At 45.4% G+C, this 11,728-nt stretch overlaps 1 protein-coding gene across 1 annotated transcript; it reads left to right on the top strand.

Annotated features, from left to right (window-relative positions):
* Window positions 1-4,248: 4,248 nt before the first annotated feature.
* Window positions 4,249-5,221, top strand: LOC136454631 (uncharacterized; the record flags this gene model as incomplete). Its single annotated transcript, XM_066454993.1, has 1 exon — window positions 4,249-5,221. A coding segment is annotated over one exon (924 nt), but the record flags the coding sequence as incomplete, so codon positions are not given.
* Window positions 5,222-11,728: the final 6,507 nt, after the last annotated feature.

Here is an 11,728-nt window from a genome sequence, read left to right on the forward strand (position 1 = left end):
ATGACCATGGGGGGGACTCAGCACTAGGGTAGCCCAGGCCATGGCCCTAGTCGTGGCCCATGTAACAAGGCAACAGGTCTTCAGTTTTTGGCCCATCAAGTAGCCCAACAAAAGCAAGCCAGGCAATATAGGGCAACAGAGCACTAGAGCCGCTCGGGGCTTGCCTTCTCGCTCCATAGCTTGCTCGCTTCGCGAGACTCGTGACTGCTACTGCCGCCCATCGCTCACGCTGCACCACCCGCCGCCGTTGCTCGTCGACCGTCACCCCCTCCAGCCCTCCGTTCCGCGCTCCGGTTCCATGGCCTCGCCCCCTTTTCTCTGCGTCGGCGCCAACGCGGCTCCTTCCTCAGCCCGGCGCGGCGGTGGCAGCCGGCTACCCGCTGCGACGCTGCTGGCTGCCCGGCTCCTTCCTTGCATGAGAGCAAAGCAACTGAGCAAGCTTTCCTTGTTAGATTTAGACCTAAAACTGATTTTGATTCTAAATTTTCAGTTTCCAATTTCGCTGCGCAGTCACTCGCTGGCTGGAGCCCCGCGCTGGTAGAGCAGGAACTCTGGAATAGAAAGAGTGAAGGGATTTCTTCTCTTTATTTCAATTCTCTGCTGATTTTGATTCTAATAGTGTGACGAGCACAAAAAGAAATACCGTCTTGCCAAGTGGAGTATTCTTTGCACACCGAAAGATTTTGGTGACCTAGAAATACTTAATCTAGACCTTCAGAATACATGTCTTTTGAGCAAGTGGTTGTTCAGGCTGATTAATGAAGGAAATATCTGTGTAATAAACCTCTAACTCAGGTGCATAATAGGGCGAGGGGTTCACATTTCTGGGGTAGCCTTATGAACACAAAAGATGTTTTCTTATCTTGTGGCACTTTCAAAGTGCAAAGCGGGGAACAAGTGTGGTTTTGGAAGGATGTGTGGTTAGACGATAAATCTTTTAGTCAGGTTTACCCTTGCCTATTTTGAATTGCGAGGTGCAAGGATGATACGGTGGTGAATGTCCTTGGGTCTGTACCACTGAATGTATCTTTTTGATGAGGTTTGTTTAATGCAAATTGGATGGCTTGGCTTGATTTAGTGTCAAAAGTAGTATACAAGTCCTTCTCACAAATGTGAAGGATGTTTTTCGATGGAACTTTACTAAGAATGTCTTGTTCACAGTCCAGTTCATGTATTCAACTTTCATCGGAGAGGGCGCTCCCTCTAACAAAAGTCCTCTTTGGAAATTAAAGATAATGCTTAAAATTAAGATTTTCTTGTGGTATTTAAAAAAAGGTAACCCTTACGAAAGATAATTTAACAAAGAGTAACTGACAGGGGAGTGTCAAATATTAACTTATATGATTAGATAGATCATTGAATCTATATTCATAATAAATTTATTTAGAGATATAAATGTTACTAATATTTTACATAAATCAATTTAAAGTTAAGAAAGTTTGACCTACATGTTTCTCATAGCGACAAATTAAAGGGACAGAGGTAGTAGACAGTCTACTCCTCCTCACGTCCTCTTGCTTGTTGATGTCCGTCCTCATGTGTCAGCCACCCACGGTCAGTCTTCCGGCCATCTTGGTCCCTTGGCCCAAGCCTCACGTTCGTCCTTCACCACTCCCAATCCATCAGCACAGCAAATCTTTACTTGACCTTCTCCATGCCGGTCGACCATCTCTGTGCTCCAGACATACACACAAACACAACCAAGAGACATGTTGCACACACACAATGGTTAGTCTCCAAACTCAACCAAATTCTTGATCATCTCCTGACAATCACTCATCACAAACTCGACACACAAGGGCACATATCAACCTTGTGTTTGCAAATAGAGTGCACATTAGGCTTTAGGATAGGTAGTCATATAAAGAGGGGGAGCTTTAAAGTAATTGTGGTTGTCTAGTGTCACTTGGTGAGGACTAACAATGCATGTGCATTAGATCAAGTGACGTGATGAGAAGCAAGTGAAAATATTTTTGAAAATCATTTAAAAATGCTAACTCGGTGCTCAAAGGTAACTGTGTGTTTGGTTTGGGGACGATGTGAGATAGGATGGTTCTATTCATGTGTTTTTAGGATGGGATCGTCCCATTCAAATGTTTGGTTGTGGAGATAGACTTGTCCCTGTCTTTTGTTTGGTAGTAGGGATTAATTGAAAGGGATATGGATGATGATGTTTTTAACATCATGAGCAACAATTACTATCATGCCCTTGCTTTCATAGGTTGTGCGCTTGTTTTTCATAGTCTAGCTTTGCTAGGTTAGATATGATAAGATTGGAATTTAGGTTGCATGACTCTTTTACATTAGAAATAATAACACTTAACAAAACCGTAGTGCACATCTAGATAGAAATCTTGCTTAGGTTTTGATAAATAGACAATAGAGGCTAAGTTTAATTTTAAGTTGCCTAATTCACTTTTCTCTTAGATATTGCGGCACCTTCAAGTTTGTTTCGATCATAGGCATGTTTCGAGTCTGCACCTCATCCCTATCTATTTGAGCTCGCGGTTGGGTACATGTGCCCATTTAAATTCTTACATTCATGATATGCGAGTGCTCCTGGTGATGTGCTAAAAAAATATGGCAAGGCACTTTGGACGATTATGTTTTTTTTTGGGGGGGGGGGGGGGTGTCTAGTAGGGCTGAGCTGGACAATTGGGTCATATTTTTTTTTGGACGTGTTCGCTTGGAGGAATTCTGGAGGAATTTGGATGGTTTGGAGGAACATTGGAGGAATTTATGAAAGAAAAACACTGTTTCGGATAAAAAAAAGAAGCGGTTCAAGCCGGGTTTGTGGTAAGTCTCCGCCTCTCCGTGTCCTCAAGAATATGCCGTCGTCTCCCGCGTTTGTAAGTCGTCTCCGCGTTCCCAACAACTTTTTCAAGGATGGTTCGAAGGCGTTGTCTTTCCCGTGTTACTCCACAATATAGCTTGGCAGCATAAATTCTACTGCTCCTGTTATTAGCTGCAACCGCAACGGTGTACTGCTAGCTACTAGTATCTCTACCTGCTGGGGAACATACATATATATAGGTATGGTATGAAACACCTATTACTGCACAATGGCTTATGGCTTCTGGACACAACAGATTTGACTTACGTCGTTACGTTAGAGATACTAGTGGGTGCGAACAGCAGCTGCCGCTCCGTCGTGGCCACTGGCCTCCGGCGGGGATCGTCGGCGCGAACAGCTAGCACCTGCAGCTCCGTCGTGGCCACTGCCCTGCTGATGGAGGGCGTCCAAGCTTGTTGTCGCTGAGATCCTTCTTCATGGTCACCGGCGGCTTGACAGGCGAAGAAGGCGTCCAGAACGGCTATGACGGGCGTCGGAGCTGCTTTGGACCATCGGAGATGGATTAACTGATTTGGACGATTTCCTCGTGTGTCCCATCCGCGTGCTACTAATTATTGTTTTCTTTCTCGATTCATCCATCGATCGAATGTTGATTGACAAGGAAAAGATAGGCTTTTCCCCTTCTGTAGTGGCTGGTAGCCTGGTAATCGAGCGTGGCCTCGTATTAGTTGCTTTTTTGTTTATTTTGATTTGATTGAGACAAATTAAAAAGTCGCCAAGGTTGCCTTGTCAATGTCCCCATCCATGGTGGCATGCAGAATTCGTTCGAATGAATGAAAACCGCTTGGAACGTCAGCAAAAGGGGGCTTTAATGGTGGCATGATACAATAGCTTCATATCGCTGTTAAAAGTGTTCTCTGTCCGGTATGTTTAGTGTTTTCCTTTCCTTTATGCTGGTCGTCGTCTTGAGTTGCTTGAGGTAGTTGTTGGTAGTTGAGAGGTTATCTTTAGTTTGGTCGATGGCTGTAGTTGAGAGATTATTGACAACGCCAAAAGTGGCCAAAGTGTATAATGGATGCTCACTGCTTTCTTCATTGAATATTATATTAGGATGCTCTGAAGGATCGGATGGGAGCTTTCACGGAGGGCATTCTGATCATGGCGTGCCCAGTGCTTGCGGCCGTTGCACTGAAGAAAGTGGACTAGAGGAGCCAGGGAGATGCTGCTGTCCGAGGTAGCGTCTCCCCGTTCTCGGCCGTCTGTTTGCTCCTGTGTTCAATGGCCTTCGTCGTCCTCGATATGGCAAGCGCGCTCAGAGCATGGTTACCACATCAGTTGATGTTCCGTGTCTCCAAGTTCCTAGTCCACCTTTGTGCGATTTTCCAGATGCTGCTCGCGTACATGATCTTGCTCCTCATCGCCATGAAGTTCGAAGCATCCATGGTGGTAGTGTCGTACTGGTCGTGTTCGGTCCATTCATCGTTTACTGCTGCTACCTGTCAGTGGTAAGGAGCGAGGAACAAAGCGAGAGGGCAGCCGTGGAATGCGACAAGAACCTCGAGCCGTCGCTGGAATTCTCCGCCGCTGTGACCTCTCTCCTCTTCCTCGGGCTGGAAGGCTTGGCGTTGGCGGGCCAGACGGCCGGCGTCGGCCGGGACCTCGACCCTCGCCTTGTTGCGCCGCTCTGCTTGACCTTCGTCTTCTGCGTGATAGCCAGCGCTGTCATGCTCTTGGCGGCGGTCCCTCCCATTGACTACAACGAAGCGGAACAGTGCAGCAACATGTGCGCGTTTCTGCACGCCTCGTGCGGCGCGCTAACTCTCCTCTTCACCGCGGTGGTGCTCACGATCGTCTTCGTACTCTACAGGGAGAATGGAGTCGCAGTGGCCGTTGTGCCATGTCTTGGTCTATTTCTGTTGTACGCCGCATGTCTATGCGTCCCGGGGGGCAAGGAGCCGGTGGACGACGACCAAGTTACACCGCCGGCATCGCTGGAGATGACCAAGGTGACCTTCACGGCTTTCCTAGCCATCTCGTTGCCAAGCTTCCGTGGCTCGCTCAGCGGGTACACCCATGCCTTCATTATCTGCACTGCCATGTCTGTGCTCTTTGGCCTCTCCTGGAGGTTCTTAACCCACTTCAAGCAAAGAGCGGCAGTCTGGACTGCCAAGATTGCTTGTGTATTCACCTACGGGTGCTTGGGGGCGGCTGCATTCCCGTTCGTGTTTATGGCGATGCAAACACTGGCTGATGCAGACGAGGAATGCCATATTCCCTGCAATCCGGGTCGTTCTGCACAGCTTCAGTTTTTTATAGCGTGCTTCAACAAAAGAGCAAGAGAGACAACTTCATACGCACTTTCCAGTGTTAACTGTTAGTAGTTAGCTCGAGTGATTAGCTTGTGTTTATTTACCTGCAGATTTGTTGCAGTTCTCATTCTGCTCATCATGTTGCAGTTCTCGTTCTGCCTAAGCCGAAACACTGTTCCGACTGATTTGCTGTGAGAGGAAAACACTGTTCCGGCTAAAAAAAACAAGCTAAAAAGTATGGATTATAAGACAAGTGAACAGAGCTAATCTATTTTGGGTTGGGTGCTCACCAGTAACCAGTAACCAGTTGTCTAATATCATTGTCCATTCATTCTGTACATTGAGAGATGTTCTCTATTATCTATCACATTTCATGTGTTGTTTCTGTTGTTGCTAATAAAGGATACCGTGTGGACAGTGGACGCCTACCTGTGTGTCGGTATGGTCATGTATTCTTGTGTTTTGTCTCTTGAAGTGAGCAGCAGGTCAAAGTCGTTGGTTGGGAAGGTTTCTGGTCTATACATAAGCCGGATTTTAGGCTTCTTACCATAGAACTTTTATGCTCTTTATTTAATTGCTATATCTTCTCCTACCGGCATTCCATTCAGGCTTTTTAGAAAAGAATACTTTCTTACCTGGAAAAATTTGAGCAAAGCATCTGGCTTGTAAGAGATGCAATGTTAATTTAGAAGAGGTTACACCTAACATCAATAAAGAAGATTTTTGGTATGCTATAACTGGACAATCTGCATGTGAATATCCTAGGGCCAATGACATCATAATCGGTTGGCTATGACTCTGTTTCCTAGAGCCAGTGTAAGAACAGTTAGAAACTAACGGAAAAGAAAAATGCTTTGTTACGTAGCAGATAAGAAAGGGGGGAAAAGAGAAATGGCAACGCCTGCACTCTGCACTCCGTTTTGGACGCTCATGTGGGGCCCATGGCCATCCCAATGTCGCCCGTGCCTCCTGACCTCACACGGAGACCGCTCGCGCCCCCTCTACTTCTCCGTCCGGACGCCTGCTGTGGCAAGTGGATCCCAGTAGCAACAACTGATCTATTTTTGAAATATCTAGATGAACATTCGCAACATACGTTTGAAGATAAATGAAATACTTAAAACATGCATATGAAATACTTGCAAAAACACCTGAAAACACTTAAAAAGCCATTGAAAAACATTTGCAACATCTAGATAAAACACTTGCAACGTATGTGTGAAACATATGCAACATCCAGATAAACACACTTGCAGCATACGTTTGAAAAACAGATGAAGCATTTGAAACAGACACTTGCAACATACGTGTACAACCATTGCAGCATATGAAACTTTCCGATCTACTTTTGCAACATACCTATGAAATATCTAAAACACTCGAAAAATATGCTTGCAACATTCGCTTCTAAGCACAACATCTACTTGCTGCTTGGACGAATGGAGGCTCGGTGTAGGACCGGCTATGTATACCAGCAGCATGTCGGAAGTGGCACCAGTGGCGGCGATGTGCCGGCAGATATCCACCCCGACGAACACGTGCAAGAGATGGAGGGAGGCGAAGCAAGAGCAGAGGTAGCGTGGCTGGCTGGGTGGAGGGCCACTAGGGATGGCTCACCACGGTTCCTGTCCTATGGCCGCGACAAGCAGGAAAAAGGGGGTGGCGGCGGCGAGATTTGGTCGGCGAGCATGCCTTAAAAATTATGACGCTGTGCCATACCTTTTCTTTCCTCTTTTGACAATGCTCTTCTTTTGTCATCCGAGCGGGTTTTCAAACCTGGCATCGCTGTCGCCGCGTCCTCCTGGCGTATGGCGTCCCCTCGCAGTCGAAGTCATCGCCTAGTTGTCCTTCTTGCTTAGGCAGACACCGTGGGACAAAAAGGCGCGGGAAAAGAGCGGCGCCGCACGCTCGAGTGGGCGGGAAAAGAGTGGAGCGATGCCCTCGCACGGGAAAAGCAGCGGTGCCGTGCCTACACCACTCGCCAAAGGCTCCCAATCTCCATTGCCTCTGAGAGAGTGAGAGAGGGAGAGGGAAAGGAAGGAGAGAGGAAGAGAGGAGAGGGTGGTGGCGCACCTCAAATCCGGCAGTGGCGGCGGTGCAGGCGACCGCCCCGCGCGAGTCCGTCCCAGCCGCGCGAGGTCGCCTGTCCATGCGACTTTGCTCTGCACAGCGACTGCTCCATTCGACCGCGAGACTCCGATAGTCCGCTCCGTCCGTGACTCCGTCCCCGTCAGCGACCAAATCCGGCTCCATCCGCCACGAGCCGTGACTGACTCCGGTGTCGTCCGCTTCCACGACCGATTCTAGCCCCGTGACTCCACTCTGCTCCACGCGACTGGCAGGTATATCCTCCCCTCCTCTTTCCTCTACTGCTCGCTGCGGCTCTGCTCATGCTCCCCCTTCTTCCTCTGCTCTTCCTTCCCCTCATTCTCATGCTCTGCTCCTTCCTGTACCCCTCTATTGTACTTTGCTCTCTCTGCTGTGCTCCTTTCTCCTATTTATTCTATGTAGAGTTTGATAGTTGGAATGGATAGCGCACAGGTGTGATCCTTTTCTGTCTGTTGTGGTTGCCTAATTGCTATGAATAATTAATATATGCTTGACTGCTTGTCTGTCTGATATCTGAAATTTGCTGCATAAGAGAGATTAATTTATTGATGTGCCATTGACTCATTGTTATATGTGCCCCTGAGGCTCTAATGGTAAATTCCAATATAAAAATGCCTAATTGCCTATGTCTATTACATGTACTGGTTGTCTGCTAGTATTTTTTACACTTGCCATTGCAAACTTGCTAATTTTCTAATGCTAGATTACTGTCATTATTTCACTACTTATATTAGATTACTGTAGGCTGCATCGAGTACTCAATCTCCTCATTTTTTAATTAGTCTCTTGGTTCTTTCTATGCAGCACAAACCAATACGAAAGAATGACAAGTCCACTTTCTGTCAACAATGAGAATTGTGATCCTAAGGTAGACAAAACAAGAAAGGCCAACTCAAATGATCCAGGCTAGAAGTATGGATATTGGGCAAACCTTCAAAATCCAGATAAGGTGACATGTACTCTTTGTGACACTGAGGTTTCTGGAGGGATAAAAAGGTTGAAGCAGCATCTGGCAGGTGGAAATGGAGATGCAAAAATGTGTCCTAAAACCACCACTACCATTAGGAAGGAGATGAGAGATTACTTGGAATCCAATAAGAGGAGGCCATTGTTCAACGAAGAGGGTGATGAGCCACCCGAGGAACCAGCAGATGTGGTGGTGGTGGATGCAGTAGCAGCCCCAGCAGCTAGAGCTGAAACTATTCAAGTTGAAGACACTGCACCTGCAGAATCCCAAGCTTCCAAGGTGCAGCCAAGTTCAGGGACTGCAGCTAAACGAAGGTGTGCAAATTATTTATTCAAGGCTACTACAACAAGCAATAGGTTGTTGCATAAGCGATTGAATGACATTGTGTTTGTTTCCTACAACTGGAAGATGAAGACCAGGTTTCAGTTAAGGCATGAGAAAAAGGGAAAATTTTTGATCCTTTGGTCATTGAGGAGTTTGATTAGGACAATGAGTGGGATGACTCCTCCTATGTTCATCCTCAAGGTGCCCGTGGGTGTGACAATGGTGATAATGGTAATGGCCTTACATGGGAACTTGTGGATGAAGCTGTTGGTGCATCAAGCTCGCTGCGAGGCTGCAATCTTCCAAGGAATGCCAGTAGCAAGCGTGCAAGAAATGGACAGTCAAGGTTGGCTGAACTTGAAGAAGACTTAGGTTTGGCCAATGAAGAAGAGGAAGAGGAAGATCCACATGACGATGCTGATGTGAGTGATTGTGAGCAGGATCCCAATGGCTCCAATGGTGGCGGCGAAAACATGGAGGCTCCAAACATCCTTGATGAGTTTGATGACGGATATTTGTAACACCTCTGGTGTTTTGACCTAGCACTCAAACTTGACATGCCATCATATGAATTGCAAAGCATTCATAAAGTAGAAATTTTTTGAATGCATTCACTAAATAAGCTTTATTTCATAAGTTGTTATTTTATGTGATGTAATGTGATCCAAAACTCTAAATAAAGATCATGACCACAAGGGTCAAATTTCATGTGATCATGTGAGACCATGTGTCAATTGACTCAAATAACCCTAATGGGCCATGTTACTGGTCAAAAATCAAAGTGAAGTAAAAAGGAAAACAAATTAAATTTGAATTCAACTTCAAATCATAAAAGTCCTTTTTGCCCCTTCTGTCTATTTCAAAATCCATTTGGAATTTGGGGGTGTGACAAAAAAAGCAAAGTTGAAGCTTATTTTATAAGGATCAACTTTGGTATTCAAAGTTTTTAAAGTTTACATATAAAATTTGGAGTAATTTTGAAATGATTCAAATGCTCAAATGCACCCCAAATTCAAATTTCAAAATGGATGTTGAATTTGAAAATGTTCATTTAAGCAAAGTTGTAGAACTTTGAATTCTGAGCAACTTTTATTCTTGGAGATTTTCAACTTCTTTAGAAATTTTGGGAGTAATTTGCAAAATGGACTCAGTGGCAATTCTGTAAATATTTCAGAAATTTCGTTGACAGTAGAGCGCCACCGCCTGCTCGCCACCGAGCTGCCACCGTCGATCGTCTTCACCGCTTCCTCGCGTGGTGACACGTCTTTGTCTCCGTGGCGACCTCGTTCGGGAGCTGGCGAAGCTGGACGCGCCCTCTTCTTCTATAAATAGGAGCACCCGCCACCGTCGTTTTTCTTTTCTTCTCATCTGCTCGCCGCCGTGACTTTGCCGCGCTCGTCAAATTCATCCTCACCATAGTACCTCATGCCAATTGTGTTTACCAGTGCCTCCGCCTTGACCTGCTCGCCTCACCTCTAGCAGTCTAGCGCCAGCGCACGACGTCTTCTTCCTCGGACCCAGCCGAAGCACCGCCACCACCGACCTCGCCGTGGCCTAGACGCTCTAGCCCGTCTCTGCCCTCACCAAGCACACCGTCGTGTTCGCGGTGAGCTCCTGAGCGTGATGCTCTCTCCGTTTTACTCTCTACCACGCTGTAGCCGACGTTGTACCATGCGCCGCCGTGCCCGCGCCACCGTAGTTGCCATGGCTAACGTAGAGCTTCCTCCGGTGCATCTGCAACTGTTCTGAGGGTCGGGTTAGGTTCGCAGGACGTTGTAGATCATGTTGGTGCTATCCGTCTCGTCGGAGACTCGCTGTCGGTGCATTTTGGCCAACCGGTGATGGCAGCGCCACCATGTCCTCTATTTGTGTCGCTGACGAACGGGCCCAAGCTGTCAGTGAGAGAAGGGAGAGAACAGTGAGGTTTTTGATATTTTCTAAATTTTAAATAGTGCAGTAAATTTGGAAATTCATAGGAAAATAATTACAGTTCCAAAAATTCTGAAAATTTGTGTGTAGCTTCTGTATATGTTCTATTATGGTTTAAAAATATGAAACTTGGAATTTGAATAAATTTTTAATGTTCAAAAATTCAGTCAATTAATTGATAAATGTAATTTCCATGATTTTTGTAGGCCACTGTATAACTTCAAAAATTATGAAATTTGTTTTGGTACACTATTTTGTCATGAGGAAGCTTACATAAAATTTTGAGGTCATTTGGAACAAGTTCATTTTTAACTTAATTCCAAATTTAATTAAAAAATAGATAAAAGCAAACCCTAAGTGTTAGTTTAGGGTTTGATCTTGTTTTGGTCATGTTTTGTGACCAGTAGGGTTTCAAGATAAATTTGATCAAGTCACTTGTTTGGTCCTTGATGGTAGAATTGCAGGTTGGTTTTATTGGCTTGCAACTGTACCGTGAAGGAAAGTTGTATTCACGGTGTTATTATATTTCATGTACCATGAAAGCATCATGTTTACATTATCATCATGTTGAAGCATATGTTATTATTTCGTGTAGAATCTGAGAGTGAACCAATCCTAGTTGAACAAGTTGTGGAAGAATCCCCGGTTGTCTCGGGATTCGATATTTGTGGTACTGATCCGGAACCCGAGATCGTCAACGAAGGCAAGCCCCAGTTTATGCATTAAACCATTACCTTGTTTACTTTGAAAAGTTTATCACCTATGTTACCTATTGCATTAAGTTGATTAATTCAAATGTTACCTACTTGATGCATTGCCTACCTTGTTAATTGTTTACCATCCTTGAAGATGATTTCATTTACAAAGGCGTAGAATGCTTAGTATGCTTTATGGTAGGTTTTCAAAGTGAAAGTTTTGATACAATCAAAGATGGCATTCTGGCCAAAGAAAGAAAGAAGATAGAATGAACTAGAGACTAGTCGGGTGACTTATCTTGAATGTTGGGTAATGTTGCCGACTATGTCGCTTGAAGGCCACTCTATGATCAGAGGTCTGTTGAGACAACGATAGATGCACGTGGGCCTGATTTCTTAGGAGGTTCTACCACAGCTGGTATCAGAGCAGGTCCTATCTATGATCATTGTAGGCTACTTTGAAAAAACCTTCAAATTGATTTGGATCAAGGAAAGTAAACTTGATATTTTAAAGTTTAAATTTCTTTCTTCTTACCTCTGATCTAGCCTCAATCCTATCTTATTTGAAAGTTCGTGGCGGATAATATGATTAGGTTTGTCC

Source organism: Miscanthus floridulus, chromosome 5, assembly GCF_019320115.1.
Source record: "Miscanthus floridulus cultivar M001 chromosome 5, ASM1932011v1, whole genome shotgun sequence".
NCBI lineage: Eukaryota > Viridiplantae > Streptophyta > Magnoliopsida > Poales > Poaceae > Miscanthus > Miscanthus floridulus.